The sequence below is a fragment of the Melanerpes formicivorus genome, unplaced genomic scaffold, assembly GCF_026170545.1.
Source record: "Melanerpes formicivorus ecotype bairdi unplaced genomic scaffold, bMelFor1.0.p_v2 SCAF_14, whole genome shotgun sequence".
NCBI lineage: Eukaryota > Metazoa > Chordata > Aves > Piciformes > Picidae > Melanerpes > Melanerpes formicivorus.
In genome coordinates, this window is record NW_027142366.1 from 237,045 (window position 1) to 264,955 (window position 27,911).

The window sequence follows — 27,911 nt, forward strand, 5'->3', positions numbered from 1 at the left end:
GCTCCAACCCCTTGATCATCTTTGTGGCCTTCTCTGGCCCTGCTCCATCAGCTCCAGGTCCTTCCTGTGCTGAGGGCTCCAGAGCTGGGCACAGCCCTGCAGGTGAGGTCTGGGCAGAGGGGCAGGATCTCCTCCCTCTCTGGCCACACTGCTTTGGATGCAGCCCAGGCTGCCCCTGGCCACCTGTGCTGCTAGTGCCCATTGCTGGCTCCTGTCCAGCTTCTCCCCAACCAGCAACCCCAAGTCCTCTGCAGGGCTGCTCTCAATTTCATCGGCCCCCAGCCTGGACTGATACTTAGGATTGTCCTGACCCAGGTGCAGGACCTTGCCCTTTGCCCTACTGACCCTGATGAGAATCTCCTCAGCCCAGCTCTGCAGCCTGCCCAGGTCCCCCCGGACGGCTCCCAGCTCATCCTTCAGACTTCCAGACACCACTCACCTGCAGCCTTGCTGTGGGTGCTTCAATCTTCCTCTCAGGCATCACTGATGATGATATTGATCACTACGAGTGTGTGTTGGGCAATGAAATTACCCTTGGGGCCACAACGTAATTAAAAAAACTTTATTAACAGGAATGAACCAAAAGCTGTAAACAAGTGCCAGCAGAAATGGGAAGATGGACCTTTTGCGGAGTGCTCTGGCAGGTGGAAGGGGCTGAAGAGTTGGTTGCTCATCACTTGGTGGCAGTCAAGGCCCGTGTGAGAGATGCCAAGTAACAGTCTCGGGAAGGGCTTCAGGGTGAGGCTGGGGAGTTGGCACTGGGAGACCGGCACGGAGAGAGTTTGTGACTGGGGTGGGGCTGAGCCTGGCAATGTTTAGATCTGACACCACAGAATGGCTCTGCTGGAGTAGAATTCACTCCCAGCTGGGATGTTTGAAGTACTCCAGAGGGTAACATTTACATCTTCCAGCTTAAATTTGCGTTTAACTTGGTTTGGGTCCTGGAGCAAGTCAGTTAAGTAAGAACTGAGTTCAGAATTGGCAGCTTTTTCTTCAAGACAAGGTACAAGGTTCTCCTGGCCTGCAAGGGAGAAGGAAGGCAGAACCTGGTGGGACAATTATGAGGACTGTTGCTGATTTTTGCCTTCTGACCCCAGACTGTTAGGTCTGGGGTAGTGTGTCCATGGAACAGCTGGCACCTCAGGACACTGCCTGCTGTGGCACCAATACAGTCAGGGTGAGGAAACAGTGCCAAAGGCAGAGCTGGGCACAGAACTGGTCATGGAGCAGATTCCCACTCCCTGTTCCACTTAACCTCAGACAGCACTGGGTGTGCTGCAGAGCCCAGGGTGAGAATGGAGGTGGCTGGAAAAGCAGCTTCATGGAGGAGATACTTGGCCAAGTAGCAGCCCCACTGAGAAGCTCACCAAAGCACCATGAAGCAACAAGTTCTACAGATCCCTGCACAGATCCTCACAGTCCCCAGGCAACTCCCAGAGTCCTCCCTGTGCTGCTTGCTGCAGAGAGCTCACACAGCAGGGCACTACCACCTCTGAGAGCACGCAAAGGTGAAGAATTGCTCTAGTTATTGCTCCTGCCCTACTGGGCACTGCAAATTCTCTTGCAGGAATCAATAAATAATTTAAATTGGACAGTCAACCCCGCCAAAAAACCTTATTTCTGCCTAAAAACTATCTAGAAAACTGTCCTGTTCACAGCAGGTATAGTCTGGGATCCTTACTGCTCTGCAGGACACGCTTCAGGCAGTACCTGCTCCTTTGACTGCAGTTCTCAGGGCTCCCTGCCCAAAGCACACCTAGGAGCTGTGGAGGAGCTTTGTGCACCTCCAGGAAAGTGGGGGAGCTGGTGCTTGGCTGAGGGTAAGGGATGGGTATTTGCTGTTGAATGGCTCATCTGGGGCAGCGTGGGGAGGTTCAGTGCATGTGGTGGGCGCCTGGGCTCAGATTCTCAAAGAAGGAAATTGCCAAAGGCCAAACTGGATCCAAATTCAAACTTGTCCTTAAAAAAGCAGCTTCCAAATGAGGAAGGGGGGGAAAAAGTGCCAAATTCCTGACACTGACCCAAAGGGTGAGGAGACTGATGGACAGAGCTGGCAGGAGTTTGAAACCTGGGCAAATCAATGCCTAGGGCATTCCCCCAGCCTTCTCCAGTACAAAGCCAGGGAACGCCGAAGGTATCGAAGCGCTGGAGCAACCTAACAATGCCATCAGGCTTACAGGAAGGCATTCAGAATAAGCTGCAACACATGAGAGTCCAACTCAAAGTACTGGAAAGGGCAGAAGGAGGAGAATCAAAGCCTTTCTGACCACAGAAAGAGTCAGAAGATGTCTGTACACCACACAGGTTAGCAGGAGCCTACTCCAACAGCCAGCCAAGCTCTTGCCTTCTGTGCGGAAGAGGAGAAATCCTCACTGAGGGGTGTGTTGCCCCCCATGAAGATGGATGGGCAGCAGTAAGCCACTACAAAACTGGTTGCCTCAAACCCAAGGCCTTTCTGTGTGGGCCAGGGCTCTGAACAGTTGAATTCCAGGTGTTTGGGGAAAGAAAAGGGGATTTCTTCCTAGCCAGCGTTTGGTGAGGAGGAGGAATTTGTTCCCCTCAGTCACACCGGAATTCATCATATTCAAGAAGCTTCATAATGCTCTTGGCTGCTGCTGAATGGGTGGAGACAACCAGCTCTCCCAACTGCCCCAGCCCAGGGGACACCACAGTGAGACTCCAGCCCACCCCAGTCCCTTCCAAGACATCCCACCTCCCACCAGCACCGGAACAGGTGGCTGTGCCCAGCAATGGCAGCCCATGTGCCCGCAGTGCTCAGGGGGAGCAGCACCCAGCATGGGGCTGCAGCACCTCCATCCAAGAGAGCTTCTGCTGCTGCTTCTCCCTTCCCCACATCCCAGCTCACCTCTTAGCAGACACAGACACGACAGACAGACAGACATGCACACATTGTCCACAAGGAGAGAGAAAGAGAGCATGGCGCAGGGCCAGGGGCCTGAGTCTCTGTACAGCTGCGCCCAGCACCTTAGGACCTGCAGCAGCCTGAGCCTCTCACTTCCTTCTTCACGTAGTCATGGAGCTTGAATTTGGGCTCATTGGGCAGCTTCATGGACCTATGCTTCAGTTCCCTGTGGGAAGGGGGGAAAAATCCCCAAACCTACATTATTTCTCTGCCTGCTCCTAGGGTGCCTGGTCCAGCTTGGTGCTCTGGATGGTTTGCTGGTGAGAGTTTGGGTCTCATGTGAGATGGCCATGTGAGGGCAGCTGGAGGTGGGAACCCAGAGAATGAAAAGGTGAAGATTATGAAGCTGCTGAGGGGCCTGGAGCATCTCTGTGTGGAGCAAAGGCTGAGAGCCCTGGGGCTGAGAGCCTGCAGAAGAGCAGCCCCAGAGGGGAGCTGAGCAATGCTCAGCAAGAGATAGAGGCTGGGGGGCAAGAGGCTGGGGCCAGACTCTGCTCAGTGGTGCCCAGGGCAAGGGCCAAGGGGCACAAAATGGAACCCAGGAGGTTTCATCTGAACAGGAGGAGAAACTTTGCTATGAGCCCTGGAGCAGGCTGCCCAGAGAGGCTGTGGAATCTCCTTCTCTGGAGAGCTTCCAACCCCCCCCGGCCATTGTGCCCCTGGGCAAGCTGTTGTGGGTGCCCTGCTTTGGCAGGGCTTAGACTGGGTGACCCCCAGAGGTCCCTTCCAATGCCATCATGCTGGCATTCTGTGATATTTGTGGGTGTCTGCTGTGCCCCACCACCACAGGAGGGGTGCCCAGTGTGGCATGCATCAGTGACTCACTTTGCAATGGCTGTGAAGGCCAACTCAACATTGAGGCCACTTTTTGCGCTGGTCTCCATGAAGGGCACTCCATACTCCTGTGAGACAAGACACACTGACATCAGAAACATCATCTGGGGTGTTCCTGGGGGCCCCTGGCTCCCACTGAGCCCTGGTCAACATCAGTGCCCACCTTGGGAGAGGAGCTCAGGTATCTTTTGCACAACTTTGGCAATAAGTTTTAAGGAAGGAAGTAAAAAAGGAAGAGGAAGAGGAAGAAGCAGAGGAAGAGGAGAGCCAGACAAGAGAAACAAAGCAAAGTGCTCTCAGATGTATTGTTTCAGACAGGTCTCCAGTTAACCATTTCCCTGGTGCACATCATCAGCTAGGTGGTGGCACAGTCCCACACCCAGGGTCAGAATGCTTCCCACCCCACTGCACCAGAGCAGAGGGACACCTCACCCACCTTGGCCAGCTTCTCCCCATCTTCCCTTTTCACCACTCTGTCCTGGGCTGAATCCACCTGCCAACAGGAATGCCAAAGAGCCATTGGGGATGATCTGAAAGGTCACCAGGAGGTCCTCCTCTGCCCTCCAAGGCTTCCCTGCCCGCAGCTCCATCAGGAGAGGTGAAGCCAGGGGTCTGAGCTCACCTTGTTTCCCAGTAACATGAGGACCACATCTTGCTGTGCATACTCGTGGATCTCTGTCAGCCAAGCCTGGAGGGGGACAGCCAGAGAGAGGAGTTGGACCATCTCTGAGGAGGAGGATGATGGGGGCCTGACCTGGTCCTGGACACTGGTTACCCTCCATGTCAAAGGCTTCTGGGCAGTGCTTTGTGGACACATGGAGGAAGTGCCTGAGGGTTGCCCAGCTCAGAACCTCAGTGGTGCCAGGTCCTACAGCTCCCCTGAGATCCATCAGCACCCTGGAGAAGAGAGCTCCAGGTGGTTCAGGACCTCACAGGACCTGGTGTGATGGATCACAGCTCCCCACCCTGAGATGTTAATGCCCCATGGCACCTCCTGTGCCATTGAGCAGGGTGGTTTTGCAGGCACCTGGTGTCCCCTGTGCCCAGGAGATGAGCAATTCCATCCCATTCATTGAGGGTTATTTGTTCCCCAGCATGTGCTGCTGCTGCGTACCTGGATGTTGTCGAACGAGGCTTTGTTGGTGACATCATAGAGCAGGAGCAGGGCTGTGGAGAGAGGGATTGTGTTAGTGCCAGTGCCACAGTGCCAGGCAGCAGCAGAGTGTGTCAGTGCCAGTGCAAACAGAGAGATGTTGGCTGGCACCATCCAAGAATGATGACACAATTGTTTGTATTGGAAAAGACCTCCAAGATCATTGCATTGAACCTGTACCCTGCCCTGCCAGGGCACCGCTCAACCATGGCCCCCAGCACCACAGCTCTGAAACCCCTCCAGGGGATGCCATCACTGCCCTGAGCAGCCTGGGCTAGGCCTTAAGAACCCTTTTGGGAAATAATTTGTTCCTCATGTCCAACCTAAACCTCCCCTGGGCAACTTGAGGCTATTTCGTCTCTTGGGAGAAGAGACCAACCCTCACCTTGCTCCAGGCAGAGCTCCTCCAGGGAGCTGCAGCAAGCCAGAAGGTCTCCCCTAAGGCTCTATTTCTCCAGGCTGAACACCCCCAGCTCCCTCAGCTGCTCCTCCCCAGCCCTATTCCCTAGAACCTTCCCCAGCTCTGTTGCCCTCCTCCGGATCTGTTCCAGCCCCTCAATGTCTTTCTTGGAGTGGGGGCCCTGGTATGTGAGGTGTGGCCTCATCAGTGCCCATTACAGGAGGACAATCCCTGCCCTGGTCCTGCTGGCCACCCTGTGGCCTCATCAGGAGGTTTGTTAGACTTGTGGTGTTTGTACGTCAACACTCACGAGTTCCTCCATCCTTGGTGGCTGCTTCCTACGAGGAAGCCACTCTGGTGCTTCCCAGCTCACCTGGGCTGGGTTCAGGGCTGAGAGCCCCACAGAGCTGGAGGAAGGGGCTCCCTGGGGGGCTTACCGTGGGCATCCCGGTAGTAGGCATGGGTGACGCTGCGGAATCGCTCCTGCCCGGCTGTGTCCCAGATCTGGAAGGCAGATGGGAGCAGAGGGCTCAGCCATGGCCTGCTGCTACCTGGGCTGCAGGACCCACCCAGCACCAAACCCTGCACAGATTCACAGACTGCATGGGAAGGGAGCCTCCAAGGGCATCTTGTCCAACCCCCTGCAGGCAGCAGGGACTCCTCCAACCAGAGCAGGCTGCCCAGGGCCACATTGAACCTGATCCTGAATATCTCCAGGGATGGGGCCTCAACCACAGCCCTAGGGCAACCTGTCCTAGTGTCTCACCACCCTGACTGTGAAGATCTTCATCCTAATATCCAACCTAAATCTGCCCTGCTCCAGTTTCAAACCATTGCCTCTCGTCCTACCAACACCAAACCCAACAGCTCAGTGCAGCCTCAGGAGGCTCCTTCAGCCCTTAGCTTCTAGGGACAGCTAGAGGAAGAATGACAACTCTGGAACCACCACTGAGGCATCACCTCCCTGCTCTCAATCCTGTTGAGATGATGGTGCAGGCCAAAGGGCTCCCAACATGTCTCTTAATGGGCAAATCCATCTGGCTGCTGGATGTGTGGGGAGCTGCTGATTGGATTTGTCAGGGTTTAATGCAGCAGTGACCTTGCAAAGCACCACGCTGCTGTCACAGCAGCACCAGCACCGATGTCCTTGCCAAGCTCCTGCCAAAGGGCTCACAGAGGAAACAGGTCTCAGGGGGCTGAAGTGGCTCTGGCTCGGGGGGGGATATGAAATCTGCTGCTGGATGGAGGCTGAGCCAGGGGATGTGGATCACTTTGGAGGATCCCTGTCACCCTCCTCCAGCCCTTTCAAAGCAGGAGCCACATGAAAACGCCAGGAAAACCCCACAGGTGTTGCTTTGGTGTTACCAGCTCTGGCCACAGGCACAGTCACAGACTGGTTTTGGTTGGGAAAGACCTTTAAGATCATGGGGTCCAACCATTAACCCAGCATTGCCAGGGCACCATGGCCTCAGCATCACATCTACACAGCTTTGAAACCCCTCCAGGGATGTGATGGTCCAGACCTTGACAACCTTTTTGGGGAAGAAATTGTTCCTCACGCCCAAACTAAAGCCCTGCTGGTGCAACCTGAGGCTGTTTCCTCTTGTCCTGTTGATTGTCACATGGGAGAACAGATTGTCACTGAGTGCCAAGGAGGCCAGGGGGCTGGGACAGGGGTCACCATGGCCAGAACAATCCCCCAGCCTTGAGTAGGTGCACACCAACGGGACAGAGCAGACAAAAGTGCTCATAAGGCTGTCCTGGGCAAAGGATGGAAATGGGGGGCCCATTTCTGGGGCACTCCTCTGCTGAGGGGCTTTGCTCATCCCCAAACACCCAGAGAGGAGGTGGGAGCTGTAGCAGGGGGTCACAGGGACATACCTGCAGCTTTACCTTCACCCCATCCACCATCAGCACCTTATTCTGAAAGAGAAGAGAAAGGTTGATGAACAGTGAGTGGGACGCTGAGGACCTCAGGAAGACCTCTTGTGCACCCTGGCCTCCCATCCCAGGGGGTGTTTGTGCTTGAGGCCTCAGGCTGACCTCAGCTCCACACACATTGGTCCCCACACCTATGCCACTTGCAGCATGGAGCAGCCAGAAGATAACTGAAGATCATTCCCTGGGTCTGCTGCAAGCTGCATCTCTTTGAACACTTCAGTCCTCATGTCAGCAGGCTTGGGAGACCTCTGGCAATGAAGGAATGAGCAGCAGCATCCCAGCTCCACAAGACACAGCCAACAACTCCATATGAACAACCTCTCTCCTCTCTGCTGTTGGAAACCATTTTTCTCCCAGTCAGCACCACTTTCTCTCTGCTTTGTTGTGGCTTTTTCCTGTTTTGCTTGCTTTGGACAGGAAAGGTGGCAAGGAGGAGGGGAGGGGGCAGTGCCTCTCCATGCTGCTTCACAGGGTTGTCCCCAAATCACCACGTGCCAGCATGGTGGGGCTGGAAGGGACCTCTAGAGATCATCCAGCACAAACCCCCTGCTAAAGCAGGGCACCCACGGCAGCCTGCCCAGGGTCACAGTGGCCAGGTCTCAGTTTGGAATCCCTCCAGAGAAAGAGACTCCACAGCCTCTCTGGGCAGCCTGCTCCAGGGCCTCCAAAGCCAACAGAAAGCTTTTTGTGACTTCATGGAGCACATCCTGACTGAGCTGGGAACTGTGCAGGGCCATGGGCTGCCCATCAGTGCCTCTCTGGGTGCCTGTGCCAGACAGTGGGGCAGGGGATGGATCCTGACCACATCACAGAGCAACCACTGGCCCAAAAAGCTACACCAGGCTCTCCAAAGATCAGATACAATCCTAAAGATCCAGAGGAAGAAGGAGCAGAGAAGAGATTGAGTTGCCTGCTAAACCCAGAGGAATTAACCTGGTAAGCAGCAGAACATGATGAAAACACAGCCAGGGACCTTGCTGTCTGCTTCTCATGACCACTTCAAATCCTCTTTGCTCCAGAGCAGGTGTGGGATGCTCTCCCTACCATACAGACAGCCTGACCCCAGATGGGCTTCACCAGCTCAGCCCCATTCCCCACCTTCCCCAGCAGCAGCCAGCAGAAGCACAGCCTCTGTCCCAGATTACTCCACCCAGCACTGGACACACCACCAGAACCCTCCTGGGCAAACAGTGGTACAGAGGTGCCAAGAGCCATCCCTGTACGTCCCACAGCACTCAGCACCAAGTACCAGGCACTTCAGGGTTCTGGCACCCAGTGTTGTTCCACCAGCATCACAGAATGATAGAATTGTTTCTGTAGGAAGAGACCTCTAAGCTCATCCAGTCCAACCATCAGCCCAACACCACCATGGCCATAAACCATGTTCCAAACCATGGCCACACATTTCTTGAATACCTCCAGGGATGGGGACTCCACCACCTCCGTGGGCAGCCTGTTCCAACCTCTGACCACTGTGGCAGCAAAGAAATTGTTCCTCATGGCCAACCTAACCCTCCCCTGGCACAATTTCAGGTCATTTCCTCTCCTTCTAAAACCTGACACTAAGAAGAGCCCAACCCCACCTGGCTCCAACCTCTTCTCAGGGAGCTGCAGAGAGCAATGAGGTCTCCCTCAGCCTCCTCTTCTCCAGGCTGAACACCCCCAGATCCCTCAGCTGCTCCTCCCCAGCCCTGTTCTCCAGACCCTTCACCAGCCTCATTGCCCTTGAATGGTGCCAGCAAGGCTCTTTGTGGCTGTTTGTGTGGTTTCTAACAGGGCAGAGGAGCATCTTTGTTCCCACACATCAACAGTGGCCCAGCATGGAAGGGATAGGCAAGGAGGGGAGTGCAGGAAGGAGGCAGAGCACTGGACCTGCAGCATCTGCTGCAGTCAGCTCAGGGGCGACAGTAGTGGGCTATAAATAACTTCAAGGGTAGCAACTGGGGTGAGGGAGAGCAGCAGGAGTGATTCACAGCCCAGGAGTGATGAAAATCAGCAGCCAGGCTGCTGAAAAGGGCTGGGGCAGCAGCCAGGAGCTCAGGACCCATGCATGATGCTGAAGCTTTTCCCAGCACATGAAACTGGGCCTGCTGAAGGCTTGAAGTGCTTAAACCTGAGGGTCCTCACCACTGCAAGGTGCTCCCCAGCCCCCAGCATCTCCTCATGAGCCATTCCCAGGGTAGAAACACTCATCACGGTGAACAATGCTGAGGAAGTCCAAGCAGAGGAGCTGCATGAGAACCACACTTCCAGGCACCAGTTTCACCAGTGCTTTCCACAAGAGGTCCACTTTCTGAGCTCAGCTTGCCCAGCAAAACCCCAGGTCCTAGCTACATGTCCCAGTGCTGCACCAGCAGGGAGCCCTGGGCTCCACAGCAGTGCGATGCTCATCCAGCCATCATCCCCAGCTAGCAGCAACCAGCTGCTGCTGCCACCTGCCAGGGACCACATGAGGAAGGATGTGTCAAGAGCTGCAGAGGAAGGAGACCACTCTACACCTCCCCATTGATGCTGGAGTGCTCCAGATCCTGGCACCAGCAGCTCTCAGAGGGGCCGCTTGGTGTGCTGGATGGTGAGAAGGGATGAGGACACTGAGAGCTTCATCTTAAAGGCAGCCCCGAACAAGTGTCCTTCATCACACAGCCCCAGGGCTGCAACAGCACCTCCAACTTGGAAGAGACCATGCACTGAGAGGGGGCTGTGCCCAGGGACATGTCCATGTCCCCACCATGGCCATGCTCCACGGGTGACCAGCCACTGAGAGCAGGAGACAGGGAGAACATGGCCCCAGCTCCAAGCACAGACCAGCGACCATGAAGCATCTGGTGAGCAGCTGAAAGAGCTGATGCTCCAGTGCTGCACCTCATGCCTTGACCTCCACTTCAGAAGCTTAGTTAAAAGCAAAGCTGGCAGCAGCAGGCTTCACACTAATTACCACTGACCTACATTTCAGAAGGGGAAAACATCAAACCTTAATTAAAGGCTGCACATGGACCCAGGTGCTAGTGGGGCAGGCTGAGAGAAAGTGCATCCCCTGGGGTTTAGGTGTGGAGCTGAGCAGGGTTTCAGGGAGGAGTTGCAGAGACGTTCCTGCCAGCAGGAGCTATAGCTGGAGGTATCCAAAGCAGCAGCTGCTGCCTGCATCCCTGCCTGTATCCCCTGAGCAAAAGGTGGGCAGAGTGGGATGGGCAAAGGCAGAGGACTGCTGCCAGCAGCACAACAGCTCCTGTCTGTGCCACATGAACCAGATGCCCAAGTCTGCCCCCACACCAGAGCTCACAGATTTCCCAGCTTCCAATTACTATTATTATTGCTATTGTTATTATTATTTAAGGAGCTGCAGTTCATGCTCACAGCCCTTCAGAGGCACCGGCAGGGGGGTTAATGACTGATAAGCATCCTAAGACAAAAAGAGGACGTGTGTCAGTCCCCAAAACATGAAATGTTCTCCCAGGGCTGAGGAGCCAGGTTGTGGGGGTTTGTTCTGCACCTTACACAGTTGAATATGAGAGAGGCAACGCTGCCAGCAGCCCTTCCAGCTTGCAGGAGGGGCACAAAATCCCCCCCCCAATTTTCCTGGCACCCTTTGCAGTGCCAGTTTTGCTTGTGTCCTTTTTCCTGGGGTGTTGACAATGAGGCTGCAGTGGAATGCCCAGGGTGCCTTTGATGGAGGAACATGATGCTCCTAAGTTAAACAGTCCTCAGCATGTCAGATAAATAAAGTTGGAACCTTGCAGATGCCAGAAAAATTAAATTACCAAGCGCAGATGGTGCTCAATTAAAAGCAGAGTAATCAACACACCAGCGGCCACGCTGGCTGCAGCCCCAGCACCGTCCAGCCCCAGCAGTGGCAGCAGAACAACCATGAGGAAGACATTCTTTACAGGGAGGAAGGGGAGACACTGGCACAGGTTGCCCAGGGTGTTGTGGCTGTCTCCTCCCTGGAGGTGTTCAAGGCCAGGCAGGATGAGGCCTTGAGCAGCCTGGGCTGATGGGAGGTGTCCCAGCCCATGGCAGGGGGTTGGAGCTGGATAAGCTTTGAGATTCCTTCCAGCCCAAACCATTCCAAGATTCCATGACTGATTTGGAGGCTCCCCAAAAAGTGCACCCTGTGCTGGGTGATCACAGAATCATAGGACTGCTTGGGTTGGAAAATGCCTCTAAGATCATCAAGTCCCAATGTCAAGCCAACACCACCATGGCCATAAACCAAGGCCCCAGGTGCCATGGCCACAGTTCCTTCAACACCTCCAGGGATGGGGACTCTACCACCTCCCTGGGCGGCCTGTGCCAATCCTTGATCACTCTTACAGCAAAAAAATTGTTCCTCATGTGCAACCTAAACCTCCCCACAATTTCAGGCCATCTCCTCTTGTTCTATATCCTCTTGTTCACCTACAGAATCAGAGATGCTGCCCCCAAACCAAGGTGGCCCCTATGCTGCTCTTGGATCAATTTTCAGTGGCTGTGTTTGAGCAATAGCACTCCCCTGGTCCACGGGGTCCCCACAGTGCCACTGAACCATACTGGGAGCAACTGGCACATCCTGGCAGATCCACTGACACCTGAGCCCACAGCATGGAAAGCAGCAGCACAACACAGGGTCAGCCCTTGCAGGACAATCTGGCATCTCCATGCATTAACTCATTCATTAAAGCCTTAAAAAGTAAATTGGATACATGGATTAACTCACTTCCTAATTAATCAGACAAATGGAAAGCTGCTGGCTGACACCATCAGAGAATCACTGCACAATTGTTTGGGCTGGAAGAGACCTGTAAGATCACCAGGTCCAACCCTTACCCCAGCACTGCCAGGGCACCACTGAACCATGGCCTTCAGCACCACAGTTCCAGGGCTTTGAAACCCTTCCAGGGATGGGGACTCCTCCACTGCCCTGGGCAGCCTGGTTCAGGCCTTGACAACCCTTTTGGGGAGGAAATTTTTCCTCATGTCCAACCTAAACCTCCCCTGGAGCAACTTGAGGCCAGTTCCTCTTGTCCTGTCACTTGTTCCTTAGGAGAAGAGACCAACTCCCACCTGGTTCCTGAGGGAGCTGTAGAAAGCCAGAAGGTCTCCCCTCAGCCTTGTCTTCCCCGGGCTGAACAGCCCCACTTCCCTCGGCTACTCCTCAGAGGACTCTACCGTTCTGGCTCCAACCAGGGAACCCCCACCCCAGCTTCCCAGTGCCTCTGAAGACAGCTGGCTTCAGGAGCACCTACCAACACCCACCGACCAAAGCATCCCTCTGTGTGGGTGGCTGCTGTGTGGCACAGCTGCAGCCCAGCATGAGTGAACCCAAAGAGGGGGCTGGAGGGACGCTGCGAGACCCCTGCCCCATGCCAAGGCAAGATCTGGATCCAACGCCCCACTTGGCAAAGCCCAGGGAGCCCCTTGCCTCCACCAGCACAAACCCAGTGCCAGGAGAAGCTGTGATGCAGTTGTGGTGGAGCTGCAGCAGGCAGACAAACAATCAGCACCTCCCCAAGTGGCTGTAAAAACAGATGCAGGATCAATATGGAGAAGTGCCCAGAGCAGCAGGACACTGCATCCAAGCTGCTCATTACTCTCCCAAAGTTTTCCCACACACACGTGTCACTGCCAGCAAGCTGCTCCTGGCAGCTCAGAGTCTTCTCCAGCCTCAGCAGCCCGGCTCAGGGACAGCCTGGTCATTTGCCCAGGTCATGGCTTGAAAAGCAGCCTCAGCTTTTCTCCCTCTGAAAATTTGGTCCCTCAAAACTAAAGGAGAAAGTTTCCTTTTCATCTGAGACAATGAAAAGCCACCAAACCCAAAACCTAACCAAGACAAGTGTAGGATCCAGCACCTGGAGGGAAACAACCTCCTGCAGCAGGACAGGGGAGGGAGACCTTCTGGGAAGCAGCTCTGGGGAGAAGGACCTGGGAGTGCTGGAGCACAACAAGTGCCCATGAGCCAGAAAGGTGCCCTCCTGGCCAAGAAGGCAAATGGTGTCCTGAAACGAATGAAGAAGAGTGTGGCCAGCAGGTCAAGGGAGGTTCTTCTCCCCCTCTACTCTGCACTGATGCGGCCACATCTGGGGTCCTGGGTCCAGCTGTGGGCTCTCCAGTTCAAGAGAGACAGGGAACTACCCACCCCTGAGGAACACACTATCTCCCCAGCCCATGGTCTTCATGTGGGCATGGATCCACCTCTCACCTCCATAGGCACTGCAGCCCCTTCCCACACCCTGCAACTCCCCCAGGGATGTCTGCAGGAGCAGGCTTTGTCAAGCACCCAGTGAACATCTCCCCAGCTGCCAGGTCTGCAGAGAATGAGACTCAAGGCTCTTGCTGGAGCAGACACAGCAGGGAATCAGGGACTTATCAGCTCCTGTTCACATCAGGCTGCACATAAAAGATTTTGCTGGCAAGGTGCAGAGATTCCTGTCTTAGGTACAGATTAGAGCTAAGAGGATCTGGAGAAGATCACACAGTTTGAAATCAAGTCATGCTCTACTTCTTGGCATTGCCCAGGGCACCCATGTCCTGCAGCCACCCAGTTCTGGATGCTGGTGGAGCAGCAGCTTGGTGACTTTGCTGCCCCAGCCCAGCAAGTAAGTATCCTGGGATGATCAAGGACATAGTTCCCTGAAGGAGGCACAGGCACTGGTGCTTTTAAACCTAATGGGGCTGCTCAGGCTCATGCCAACAGGCAGGAGAGGTAGCCAAGCCCAGCTTTTGGATACCCCCATCACATTGAAACGAGCCTGTGAACAGCCCCAGAAATGAAGATTCCAACAAGATAGGATCTGCCAGAGCCACCCCAGAGACAGGAGCTGCTCTCTCTGGGCTCTCAGACTCAGGGCTCTGAGCCCCAAGGCTCTCAGCCTTTGCTCCTCACAGAGCTGCTCCAGGCCCCTCAGCATCTTCATAGCCTCCACTGGACTCTTTCCAGCACTTCTGTGTCTCTCTTGAACTGGATCCAGGACTCCACATGAGGCCTCCCTAGGGCAGAGGGGAAGAAGAGTCTCCGAGTCTCCCTTGACCTGCTGGTTGCAGTCTTCTTCCTGCACCCCAGGGCACCATTTGCCTTCTTGGCCACAGGGGCACTTTGCTGGCTCACAGAGAACTTCTTGTCCCCCAGCACTCCCAGGTCCCTCCCTGCAAAGCTGCTTCCCAGCAGGTCACCCTCACCAGGGGGTGCAGGGGGTTGCTCCTCCCCAGTTGCAGGACCCTTCACTTGCCCTTGCTGAACTCCATAAGGTTCCTCACCCCAACCCTCCAGCCTGGCCAGGTCTTACCAGGTGCCAGCATAGATTGATGGGAGTCAGCAGGACAACTACAGCCCATCCCTGCAGCTCCCAGCACAGGGTTGGATCCTAGGAGGGTATGAAAGCCATGGCCATGTCCCTCCTCCCTCCCAGTGGTGGTCTGCAGCAGCTCTCCCCTGCCTGGCTGCATCACACACCCCTTCCTTCCATCCTTTTTCTTGTCCCTGCTTTAGAACAGAGAAGATCTTGTTAAACATATCCAGGATGACTCCTAACCCAGTAGCCTTGGAAACAAAGGGGGCAGAGATGGCTTCTGCTGATCTGTGCCAGCACCTGGAGTAAGTACGGTGGACTTTAAGTTATTTATCTTCATTTTCCCCACCAAGGACACACCACTGCACTGCCAAGCAGAGGAGGAACCTCCATGGAGCACTGCTGGTACATCATTCATCATTCACAGCCAACACAGTGCCTGCCAGTGCCACCAGAATGAAAAACGTGCCCCCAGCTGCTGTTTCCCAGGGAGCTGGTGCACTGCCCCAGCAGGCAAGTGAAGCCTCCCATCGGTTTTCCTGTCAAAGAAGCCAGTCCCCGTCTCAGGAGTGCTGCTGCACCCAGTGCTCTGCCCACAGCAGCCTGTGAGGTGTCAGGGGATGAGCTGAGCAGTGCTACTGCCCACCAGCCACCCAGGTTTGTACCCTCTGCTTCACCCTCATCCAAGCCCTGGAGACAGCAGGCAGCCCCACTCCCACATGCTCCATCCTCTGCCACCTCCCAGGATGACAGATAGGATGATCCCTGCACAGAAGCAGCCCCAGACATGGTGGGGACATGATTTGGACCAGCCTGGTTGTTTCCAGGCACAAGGTCCCCATGAACTACACTTCAGCTGTCTCATTTCCAGCACAAAACCTGTCCCAGCTCAGGAGGTGTTTAACTGGTTTGGTCCCAGAGCAGCCAGGCAATGATGGTTCTCATGGAAGAGAAATCACCGGGAAACACCCAGTGAGGGGACCCCCAGCCCAGCAGAATGGGCCTGGAGGGCTGCAAGCCCATTCCTCCTCCAGGAAAATTAGGAATAATTATTTTTTCCTGGTGTTAAGCTTGGTCCAAATGTTTTCCATTGTCCAGTCCCAGTCTGGAGAACATTATAACCTGGTTTTGGAGCTCCAAACCATCCTCCTGGGCAGTTCATCCATCCCTGGCATGATCCCAGCCACAGCTCTCCTGAAGGCAGAAGGGTCACTGCTGAGAAAGGCTCTCCTGTGTGCCATCAGCTGGACCTACAACTGCAGCCAGAGGGACACCTGGGCTTCTCCAGAGCAGAGAACTGGCACCAAAGGGATGGAAACCTGCCCAGAGTTTCAGGGCAGACTTTGCAACCCAATTAAAGCCCATCAGGTCTGACCATCCAGCAGCAAGCATCCCAGCAGCAGGAACATGCTGTCTTCTGCAGACAGTGCTGCAAACAGAGCACTTCTCATCCCTCACAACAAAATCATCATCCCCAAAGGGCTGACAGATGAACCTGGAGCTGCTTCTCACACACAAACACTAACATCTTCACTTCACCTGCAGCTTCAGCAGACAGCTCCTGAAAGCTGGCACCTTGCTGTGCAGCAGATCCAAGCCCAGCTGAAGCCTTCAAAGGATCTGAGGAAAAGAGAGACCCTGAAGCTCTAATGAGATGTTCTGAAGTCTGTACAAATCCATGAAGACCTTGGGAATGACACATGCCAGGTCTTGGTGCTCAGTGACACCCCCTGACGCAGTCAGAGGCACCAATGGAGGTGCTGAGGGGCCTGGAGCAGTTCTGTGAGGAGCAAAGGCTCAGAGCCCTGGGGCTGAGAGCCTGCAGAAGAGCAGCCCCAGAGGGGAGCTGAGCAATGCTCAGCAAGAGCTAAATCCTGGGGGGCAAGAGGCTGGGGCCAGGCTCTGCCCAGTGGTGCCCAGGGACAGGACAAGGGACAAGAAGCACAAACTGGAATCCAGGAGGTTCCATCTGAACAGGAGGAGAAACTTCTTTGTTGTGAGGCTGCTGGAGGCCTGGAGCAGGCTGCCCAGAGAGGAAAGGCTGACAGCTGGGTTTGTTCAACCTTGAGAAGAGAAAGCTTAGGGGAGACCTTGTCTCAGTACACAGAGGGGGACTGGACCAACCCTCCACCAAATCCCTGTTGCAAGATGGATGCTCATTGAGCCCCCTCTGGCAAGGAGGCCCCCAGAGAGGGTCTTTGCTACAAAGCCCCCAGCAACAAGCCTGGGCTGAGTTATTCATCCAGCTCTGCAGTTGGGTTTTAATTAGTCACCAGCTCAGAGAAAGCAGCAGAGACCTGCTGCTGTTGAGTGGCTCAGGAGAAGCAAAGCCCTGAAATCCGGACCAAATTCATCCTCACTGCCCAAGGTCCTGGTCAAGGGTGGCTCTGTGCTTCCCAGGGCAGCTGAAGATCCATGAAACAGCCTCCTGAACTTCACTTTGGGAGGAAAAAAGCACTAATAGGGGGTGGTACAGAATGATCCTTGAAAGGGTTGGGTTGGAAGGGACCTTGAAGATCATCCAGCTCCAACCCCCTGCCATGGGCAGGGACACCTCCCACCAGCCCAGGCTGCTCAGGGCCTCATCCAGCCTGGCCTTGAACACCTCCAGGGAGGGAACATCCACAACCTCCCTGGGCACGGTTGAGTGTAAAGGAGCCAGGAGCACTGGCACCAACAGCTCTCCCTGGCAGTGCTGGTACCTGGAGCTGAGTGGGTACAGCTTCATCATGGGTCCTGAGGAGCAGAAGCAGCTGTAGGGCAGGACCCCCTGTTGCTCCTGTGCCGCCCAGCACACTGCTCACCACATCTCCTATCCCTGGCAACCACCTTAATGCCACAGCCGGTGCCCGTCGGTGAGGCGCTGGCGCAGTTGCCGTGGTGACACCCACGCAAGCAAAGCTGCAGAAGCCAAAAGCTCCATTTCCCTGCATGTCACACTTGGGCCAGGGACATCAGGCTTGGCAGGGAGGAAGAAAACATCCTGAGACAGGGGCCGGGCTGGCCGAGGAGTGGGCTGGCTGAAGGTGCACACTGCATCAAGCCAGGCTGGCTGTGCTGCGCTGCTGCAGCAGGACACAGCTCCCCACCAGTCCTCTCCTCTCGAGAAATTACATCTAGAAACCCCACACGAAACGAAACAAAACCTGTCCAGATGTTCACACCAGGACCAGCTACATCCTGACAGACATGCAGTTGGTCTTATGACCTCTAGAAAACCTTTCCTGCCTGCTGGCAGCACTGACTTGACCTGCTCTATCTGTCACACCAGCATCTTCCCCAGGTCCCTGAGGTCCCCCGACCCAGGCTGGGCTTCTCCTCACCCTGGGACAGATATGGACCAGGGCAGTAAGCCTCAGCCTTTAAAGCTGAAGGACCATGAGCTCCCAACACATATTAGTTATGATCAGGGAGAAATATTTTTCCAGTGCAGCCATAAAGATGAAATATTTGCTGCTGGCTTTGAGAGGTTCTGCAATCCTTCAAGTCAGTGCTCAGCCAGGATGCCTCTGCTAGCCAGAGCGAGCTGTATGAGTTACACCACTGAGCTGGGGATCCCTCAGTGGGGAGCAGGGGCAGCTCCATCACTTCTGGATGGAGCCGGCAGCATGCACCCAACTGGGATCCACAGTCCAAGAAAGACAGGGAACTACTGGAGAGAGGCCAGCGGAAGTCGTGGAGATGCTGAGGGGCCTGGAGCAGCTCTGTGAGGAGCAGAGGCTGAGAGCCCTGGGGCTGAGAGCCTGCAGAAGAGCAGCCCCAGAGGGGAGCTGAGCAATGCTCAGCAAGAGCTAAAGGCTGGGGGGCAAGAGGCTGGGGCCAGGCTCTGCCCAGTGGTGCCCAGGGACAGGACAAGGGGCAGGGGGCACAAACTGGAACCCAGGAGGTTCCAGCTGAACAAGAGGAGAAAATTCTTTGCTGTGAGTGTGCTGGAGCCTTGGAGCCCTTGTGTGACCATCCTGACTCCTGCCTCCACGGCTCAGATCTTTCCACCCTTTTGCAGACAAGGAGGAATGTGGCTCCTCCTCATACACCCCCCAACACCACCAGTATCCCCACTGGGAAGACACCTCCTGAGGGCAAACAGTTAATCAGTGGGAAGGAAAGGAGTCAGTGGTTCCAGAGAGGGATCAGGGCGCCTGAGAAAAGGGAGAGCCATGGACCTGGAAGAAGTTCCCCACCCATGCCCATGGAGCCAGCTGCCCTCCCTCTGCTTTCAAAGAACCCCCAAGCTGTGCAGAGCTGAACTCAGGGGTTTAGCACAAAGCAAAGGTGAAAGTGAAACGAAGCCAAATGTATTCCACAAAATATCCAAACCATTTAGGCTTCCTCCAGACCCATTTCAAAGTTTTAGTGCCTATAAAATGCTCCTTCCCAGGCACCACGAGCGGACCCAGCGTGATGGCTGGCACAGCCCTGGGGCACCTGATGCTCTGGCACCCAAAGTGGTCTCCCCAGAACGCAATTTCTTGCTTGGCACCGTGTGGAGAGTCACAGACACACCACCACATTTGTGTGCTCACAGCCTTTCTCCAGCACCTGCCTCCTCCTCAACCTACTCCTTCACCAGGAACTTGTGAAACTGGTGTGGAGCAAGGCACAGGTGCCCAAAGACTGTGATTCGTGGATCCATGGAATGGGTTGGAAGGGACATCAAAGATCACCCAGTTCCAACCCCCTGCCATGGGCAGGGACACCTCCCACCAGCCCAGGTTGCTCAGGGCCTCATCCAGCCTGGCCTTGCACACCTCCAGGGAGGAGGCAGTCACAGGATCCCTAATCAAAGTTTTGTGTAAAGGAGCCAGGAGCACTGGCACCAACAGCTCTCCCTGGCAGAGCTGGTACCTGGAGCTGAGTGGGTACAGCTTCACCATGGGTCCTGAGGAACAACTTCAGGAAGAGGGTATCCACAACTTCCCTGGGTGACCTGTTCCAGTGTCTCATCACCCTCGCTGCAAGGAGCTGGTGCCCTTCCAGGAGCATCTCCCACATAGCCCCACATCCCTGGCTGGCAGCTGAAATGGATGCAACAATTTCACACCCAGATTAAACACTCAATCTATTCTGGGTGGCAGATCCAGACACCAAGGGGGTGGGAGAGGCCCCGGTGTGCTGGGAGCCAGGAATGCACCTTCACACCACCCTGCAAACTGGCAAAGAGTTTTCTGAACCAGGCTCTGGCTCTTGAAAGCTTGCTCCAGCTGCTCATTTCAAGAGCAGCTCAAGCACTGCCCTGCTTTGGAGACACTCATCTGATTCCTTTTATTTGCTTCCCTCAAGGCAGGAATGGAGCCTGTTGTCTGCTGGGGATGACAACCAGCACCAGGAGTGTTTGCAGCTTACCAGTGTGCTGCAGCACACCGAGGAGGGTTTGTCATTTTTCAGATGCAAAAGCCAAAGACACATGAATAAAATACAAGCAGATGTGAGGCAGCAGCTGCAGCCACGGGCACTGCTCGCAGCATCTCTTGGCAACTGAGCCCCTGCATGCAAATGACTCTGGCTCTGCAAAGCTGGGTCCCTCTGCAAGGGAGGGGAGCAGCCACTGCAAGCGGAGCCAGGCTCCTTTTCCCAAGAAAAAAAATGGCTTTTTGTTCCCTGGGAGCAGGGAACAGCAGCTGAGGAGAAGCAGCTGAGGAGAAGCAGCCTTCCTCAGAGGCAGCAATGAAATTGAAGGACCAACAAGTGCCTGCCCTCCTGTGCCAGCTCTCCAGGACCTGCCTCACCCACTGCTGGATTCAGGAACGCCTGGTCTTTGCGGCACCAGTGCCAGCACCTTGCCTGTCTCCCTCCACCAAAGCAGGCAGATTTGAGGGGGCAAAGCTTCCCTGGGCACATTCACAGAACCGTAAAACAGTTTGGGTTGGAAGGGACCTTTTAGATCAGCCAGCTCCAGCCCTCCCTGGGCAGCCTGTTCCAGTGTCTCCCCAACCTCGCTGGAAAGAATTTCTTCCTGATCTCTAGGCTAAATCTACCCAGCCCAGGTTCACTTACAGGGAGAGAGGGAATCACCTGCTGGCTGCCACTGGAATTCTCCCAGCCACGGGAGGTGCAGAACAAGTCGATTTCCTCCTCCTGCAGCACCTAAGCCTGCCATGTGCCAGGAAGATGTTCATAGATTGGTTTGGGTGGGAAGGGACCTTTAAAGCCCATCCAGTCCAACCCCACTGCAGCCAGCAGGGACATCCCCAATCAGAGCAGGCTGCTCAGAGTCACAAACAACCTGACCTGGAATGTTTCCAGGTACGGGGCAGCTCCCACCTCCCTGGGCAATCTGAGCCAGGGTCAGACACTTCTTTCATTTGGGTTGCTCCTCCTTTGGGCAGCAGGAGAGGACCAATACCACCACGCAGCTCAGAGAGCACAAGGACAAGCTGCCCTGCTCTGAACGCCACCAGCAAAGCTCTTCCTAATGGCTCCATCGCACTGATTAACACAGAACCCATCACCCCTGCTAATGCAAAGACACTCATTAGCACCTCTTCCCGGGGAGAAAAAGCTCATCTTGATTTTTTTTCCTTTCATGTTCTTTTCCTTTCAGGTCCAGTTGGTACAAAAATGTTCATTTGCCTGACCCTGCAAAGCCTGGGGCTGTGACAACAGGCTGGGCACCCAGAATAGAGGTGGCCCCGTGGAGCTAGCTGTCATCAGCACAGGGTGGGCTCATGTGGCCTTTGGTTTCTCAGCTTGGCAAGCTGCTCCTCCTGTTAGCTGCTACACCAGGCAGAAGTACTGCTGCCTGCACAGCTCTCATCTCTGTCAAGGTTTCTGTGTGACAGCAGAAGGCAGCTCCTTCAGTAGCACTGAGAAATGGGATTCACACCCCTGAGGGAGAAAGCTGCTCTTCTCCAGCAGACCCTTCTGCCTGAAATCCTGGCAGATAAAGTCAGAAGAGCACACACATCCTGCCCAGCCAGCTGGGGAGAGACCAAGCCCCACCTCTGCACCCAAGCAGAGGGATCTGTTGAGATGCTTCAGCTCTGGAGATGAGCACAGGGCTGGTGAGCTGCAGCTGAGGGAGCTGGGGTTGTTCTGCCTGGAGAAAAGGAGACTGAGGAGAGACCTTCTGGCTCTCTACAACTCCCTGAAAGGAGGATGGAGTGAGGTGGGGGTTGGTCTTCTCCCAGGGGACAAGTGACAGGCCAAGAGGAAATGGTGTCAAGTTGCCCCAGGGGAGGTTCAGGTTGGACAGGAGGAATGATTTCTTTCCCAGAAGGGTTGCCAAGGCCTGGCCCAGGCTGCCCAGGGCAGTGGTGCTGTCCCCATCCCTGGAGGGGACAGGGACAAAACCCTGTAATGTGGTGCTGAGGGCCATGGTTTGGTGGTGACCTAGCAGTACTGGGGTAAGGGTTGGGCTTGATGATTTCAAAGGTCTCTTCCAACCAAAACCACTCTGTGATTCTGTAAGAGGAGGAAGCAGACCTCTTACCACAGCTCGGCACAGCTGTGGCACAGCTCATGAGAGGAAGCAATTAAGATCCTCATTATCTGTCCCTGGCTGGAAACCCTGAAGGCTGAGACACCAGAGACAGAGACAGGTTTGCCCCCCTAGGTGGATTTCCCCTCTGGTGGAAGCAGCAGAGAGGTTCCTGTTGCCCCAAGCCAGCCCCTTGCTGAGATGAAACCCCTGCCAGGAGCAAGACTGCTGTGGTCTGCCTTGCCGTGGCAGCACCCTTATGAGGGGGCTCACCTCAGCAGTGCACCCCCAGCTCAGCACCCTGGACACCCCAGCACTGCCCTGGATGAATGGGGTGGGTTGGTGCATTCCTTAGGAACCAAAGATGCTCCCCTAGTAAAACCAGTTTTCCAAGGGAGGAGAGCTGAGGAATTCAGCATCTCTGAGAGGAAAACTGGGACCATTTTGCTGCATTTTTTTAACTACTAAGATCACTATTTCCCTAGAAGCAGGGGTTTGTTTTCCAGATTCAGACCAACATGGTTCTTTGTTTAGGAGACAACAACAAACACACACACAGGGAGAGGTTCTCCACTGACCTCAAAGAGGGGGGCAACAACCTCCACGCACTGGGAATGGGAATCCTGGACTCATTTTAAATGCATTCCTATCCATTTCCATTCACTCAGGTGTGTGTAATCCAGCAGCCAAAGCTCTAACGGTTTGGCACCCCCGAAAACCAGTGGCTGATGCTGGAACACACTGGGATGAGTGGATGAACTGGGAAAGGAGGTGGTGAGCAGCTGGGTGGGCACAGGAGCTGTCCCCATACACAGCTCTGTCCCACCCCAGGGTGGTTCTCAGGAACCAACTGGAATCAAGAAGAGAGGAGGCAGTCCTGAAAGCAACACCATGAGCCAGGCAGCTCTGTCCTCACCATGTCCCCAGCCTTTACCCAGGCTCCTGGCCAAGGCCATGCATGCACAGGAGCACAGCTGCCACATGCCCCAGCCCTGGGGACGTCCTCACGGTCTCCGCCACTGGCCATGCTGAGTGACTGCCACAAGCCCTGCTTAGCAGCCCCAACGCACCAAACTGGCAGCCCGTGCTTGCTCCATGCTTCTCACACCAGCCCAAGTCCAGAGCAAACACCCAGCAACCACCTGGGTCTGATGGGTCACCTTCTGATGTGGCCCCACCAGCCCTGCTTGCTCCAGCCAGAACCCTGCTGCCAAATCCTGGCTTTACAGAGGAAAGGAGCCAGGATGTGACAGGTTTGTTGCTAAACAGACACAAATGAAACCCAAAATGTGCTCTTGCAGCAGAAGCCTCCAGCATTACCATCCCAGAGCTTCATCTGCATCGTGATGCAGACAGTGGGAGGAGCAGAGTTACACAGCCCCTGCACACAGGGGGATCAGAGTGGAAATGGAGAGCGACCATCAAACAAGCAGTTCCATGCCCCCTCCGCAAAACTATGAGTGCATTACAAAGAGATTGGAGAGGGACTATTGACAAGGGTTTGTAGTGCCAGGATAAGGGACAATGGCTTTGAGCTGGGGCAGGGGAGACTGAGACTGGAGGTTAGGAAGAAATTCTTGACAGTGAGGGTGGGGAGACACTGGCACAGGTTGCCCAGGGAGGCTGTGGCTGCCCCCCCCCTTGGAGGTGTTCAAGGACAGGTTGGAGGAGGCCTTGAGCAGGCTGGGCTGGTGGGAGGTGTCCCTGCCCATGGCAGGGGGCTGGGACTACATTCTGGGATTCTATGAATCAAGAGTTTTACATGACCCTCCCAGCTGTATCACCAGCCCATTTCAAACCCATGTGGCTCAAGCAGGTCCATTACAGGACTAAATTACCCCTAATTTGATTGCTGCTCTCCAGCAGCTAGTTCAGAGCCCCAATCAATAAGTCACAGGGGTTTATGACTGCCCTTGGTATCAAACACTGTCATGGGTAATAAAATGGTTTTCCTTTTAAGAGCCCCTGGAACACCCTGTAATTACCTTTGGATGAAAGGATGGGCTGGGATTTACCAGCTTCACCAGCTGGGATTTACCAGCTTCTCCTGCACCAGAAGCCTCTCTGCAGGGGAGAACCTGCTTTGTGGAGGCTTTCTGAGCTCCTCCACTCATCACCAAGCCACTGCTATTCACACACAGAGTGAAACAGCACGTTGCAAGAGACACCCAGCTCCCAGGAACCCTCCAAGAAAGGAGGAGATCTGAGATCTTGCTGAGAAAAGGCGTCAGGAAGACGCAACACCGGTGTGTGGCATCACCATCAGATCTTCGCTGCACCCACCCCCACCACAGCAGCACCACGGAGCCAAAAGCCATCACACAGCACGATGGCGATGAGCAGGGACAGCACAGAGACCTGGCACAGCGCTGGTGCTGATGGCTGAGCCCCCCCAGCAGCCTGTGGCACCAGTCAGATATCCTGGGGAGCAGCAAGCCCGTGGTTTGGGGGGAAACAGATAGTTGGGGAACCAGAAGGCACCTGGGACCCAAGCCAGGTGTGCTGCTGGCTGCTGCTTCGCTAGCAAAAGTTCCTTTGCTTGCCCTTCCCAGCCTGCCACAAGGTTTGATGCCATCTACGTCACCACCCTTGTTGCTCTACCATCTCACCCCAGGGATGCCCATTCCACAGCCCAGGGTGCCCAGGGCAGCACCACAGCCCTGCTTCACCAGGGGCTGCCTGGACCACAGCATCCCTGGACAGCCCCCATCAACTCCCCTAGGGAAAGAGGGCCAAGAAAAGGCTTCGCGGACAGCAGCTGGCACAGACTTTCCTGCCTGGCAAAGCCTGCTCTGTCCACACCAGGGCACTGCAGGACAAGAGGTCTCTCCCTTTCTGCCCCACATTACCCGCTGCGTGGAGCAGGTTCCTGCTATCCTCACCAGCACTGCACAGTCCTGACACGCCTTTGGGGCTCCCCCAGCACCAGGATGCTCCACCCAAACGATTATCCTCTGGGAGTTCAAAGATTTCCTTGGCACAATGCATCTCCCTCCTGGCAGAGGGAGCGGGGCCACTCCACACTGCACCACCACGTTGGCACCCAAAGTTGTGCTGAGGAGATGCCTGCAGGGGACTTGACTTTGTTGGGGTCTTTGAATAAAACTAAACAACCCTTAATTAAAGCACAGAAACTGGCTTAGGGAGACCCTTTCAGTGGGCAGATGCTCAGCCTCATGCACATTTCCTTCCACGAAGCAGGACCTGGAGCAGAAGAGGAGCTTCCCCATCCTCCTCCTGCAGTAATGAGGAGGCTGCTGCCACCATCAGATGGTTGCTCAGCCCTGAGGTGTCCTGGCTGGAGCTGACATGGCTCAGGATGATGAGGTTTAAGTCCCTGAAGCAAACTTTTGTCACTCATCTGCATAATCCATAGGTACCATGCCAGACCCCATGGTCAGGGGCCAAGGGACCCCCAGGCACTTACCCTGAAGTCAATCCCAACGGTGGAGATGAAGCTGCCGGCGAGGAAGGCTCCGTCTTTGAACCTCACCAGCAGACAGGTTTTGCCAACCCCTGAGTCACCCACCAGCATCACCTGAGAGGGAGGGAGGGAGGAAGAGGGGAGTCAGACATCAGGTCTTGGGAAGGAAGCTCCACCACAGCTGTTACCCATCCCCAGAGCCCCAGCCCAGGAGCCACACCTTCCCCCAGCCAGCAGAGACCCCCCCATGGGGGCACAACCCTGCCTTGACACCCAAGCGGTGCTGACCAAGTGAGGCCAGCTGTGACCTGATGGTCATGGGGCTCACACTGCCCAGAGCAACCAAAGCACCCCATCACTTCTGGGGTCTTCTAGGAAGAAGACTTCAGCGGAGGCCCCAACCAGGAGCACCAACTTCAGGGTGCTCTCAGCCAAGAAACTCCTTCAGCATGACCCACACAACTTCACAGCTGCTCTCCCAGTCCTCAGTGGGTGCTGAGTGGGCAGCTCCCAGTGCTACCTGTCTCAATTTCCCCACCCAGCAGCACCCAGATGCAGGGGGGGCAGACACCCACCTGCCAGTGCAGCCCTCTGCAGCCTCTGCTCAAACCACAACCCCTCCGGAGTCCCCCTGGTCCCCAGGGCCACCAATCCTGCTCCTCCCAGCAGGACAACAGCTTCTTGGCATTGGAGAAATCCTGGAGCTGCACCCATGCCAATCTGCACGGCTTCGTGCTGCTGTGGCAGGGTTCCCTTTCTCTGCCATTAGCCTTCCACAAACCATTAGCCCGTGACTGGCACTGCCCTGGGTCACACCGAACCCATGCTGGAGCCACCAGAGGCAGCTAACCCCAGCACCGCCCCGCAGCTCAACCTGCTGAGAAGCTGCAGCAGCCCCAGCTTCGGGTGTAGTTTCTCTGGGGGCAGGGGGACACCACTGAGATCCATCTCTGGTGCTACATCGCCCACCCATGCTAGGTCTCCTGTGGGAGCACCAGGCACAGCCAGGTGCTGGCATAACAGGGCTAAGGGAGTAACAGCACAAAGCCAAGGGAAAGGGGGGGTAAAGAGTAATTCTGAGTAGAAAAGACAAGCACTGATCATTTTTAACTTCCCAGACCCCTGTTCTAGAGCATGGTGACATTCAAAGGCAGCTTCTCCCTACCCAGCACTGCTGACACCTCACCCGGGCAGGCTGCAGCACCCATGGCCAGGCTCATGCCAAGGGCTCAGCGATCAGGATCTGGCCCTGAGCCCATGACTTGTGTTTGGCCACTGCCTCTGGCAGAGCTCAGGAACCTCCAGGTGGGGGTGAGGGGAAAAGAAAGTTTAATAAACTGGGTTTGACTGAATATGAGGCAATTTCTCTCTGCCGCTGGTAGAAAACCAGCCTGATGCTGTGATCACCCAGTGCATGTGGGCTTATCTGACACCTTGCTGGGCTCATCCCTGTGCCATGGGGGCAATGCCCAGGGATACCCCCTGCCTGGGCACAGAGAGGTGAGCTCAGGGTGCTAGGGAGCAGCAAGAACACGGAGGCGGCTCCATTTTAGGGAGACTGTTGAGTGAACTGCAGCTGTATCAAAACCACCTACCAAAGCAACCAAATTCAGCTGGTGGACAGCCCTCACCTCAACCTTCACACCATGACAGCCACGTTGGCTGCCACGGGCACCATGCCAGGGCTGGGCTTGCCATAGCCAACCCCATCTTTTCCAAGCTCAATCCCCCATAGGCAGCTGGGAAGATCCATGCTGGAGCTGCAGTCAGATGCATTGTCTGAGCTGCAGCCTCAGCCAGGACGGCTCAGGGAGCTCCAAGCTGGGCTTGCATCAGGTGCATGAGAGAAAGGGGGGTGAGGGGGTGCAAATGCATTTGGTCTGTGACTCAGACCAGAACCTGAAGCCATCTGAGCCCTTAAAACCAAGCACAATCTGAAGATGTCTCAACGGCAGCCAGAGCAGGTTGGACATGACTCAGGGAACGGTCACCCCATGTCATAACCCTGGGGTGTGGGTGTCGGAGAGGAATCAGAAGGTCACAACCGGTCTGAGCACAAAGCCTTTTGTCAGCACTTGTGAAAGTCCTGCAGGTACAGCCCCATGCCAAGCTCTGGGACCTGCTGCCAGAGCCCCGAACTGAGTGGCAAATGATGGGGGGGAAACTGAGGCTGGGAGAGAGGGATACAGGGCTCGGAGAGGGCTCGGAAAGAAGGATGCCCGCCTGGTCCCGGTAACTTCTCCGGCAGCCGCGGCAACGTCCCCGCACCCTATGGACCCCGCACCGTGCACCGATCTCCCGCAGCTCTCTCCGCGCCCACACCCCAGCCCAGCTCCGCACCTTGAAAGCGAGATCGTAGAACTCTCCGCTGCTGCTGAGCGACGGCCGCCCGGCCGCCGCTCCGCCGTTGCGGGGCAGCTCGGGCGCGGAGCCTCGCGGGCAACCGGCAGCGGGAGCTCGGCCGCTGCCCTGAGCGGCGGAGGGCAGAGCGGCGGAGGGAGCGGCACCGCCGCCCTTGCTGCGAGCCGCTTTCTTCCGTGACATGCCGGGGCCGGGG

At 55.6% G+C, this 27,911-nt stretch overlaps 1 protein-coding gene across 1 annotated transcript; it reads right to left on the reverse strand.

The window, feature by feature from the left end:
* Positions 1–548: 548 nt before the first annotated feature.
* Positions 549–27,911, reverse strand: LOC137445063 (ras-related protein Rab-26-like). The gene is made up of 9 exons (XM_068146469.1): positions 27,695–27,911; positions 25,358–25,468; positions 7,192–7,233; positions 5,748–5,814; positions 4,872–4,924; positions 4,380–4,445; positions 4,194–4,250; positions 3,749–3,825; positions 549–3,089 (listed from the first exon to the last, which is right to left on the reverse strand). The coding sequence occupies exons 1-9, from the start codon at positions 27,896–27,898 to the stop codon at positions 2,987–2,989; spliced, it is 780 nt and encodes a 259-aa protein (XP_068002570.1). The 5' UTR covers positions 27,899–27,911; the 3' UTR covers positions 549–2,986.

Bases quoted from the DNA above. Each gene is read 5' to 3' on its own strand.
- LOC137445063 (XM_068146469.1), bottom strand. From the start codon at position 27,898: ATGTCACGGAAGAAAGCGGCTCGCAGCAAGGGCGGCGGTGCCGCTCCC. The intron at 5,815-7,191 runs GTATGTCCCTGT...TCTGCCTTCCAG, and splicing joins GGGTGAAGGTAAAGCTGCAG to ATCTGGGACACAGCCGGGCA. The intron at 4,446-4,871 runs GTACGCAGCAGC...GTCCCCCTCCAG, and splicing joins CCTCGTTCGACAACATCCAG to GCTTGGCTGACAGAGATCCA.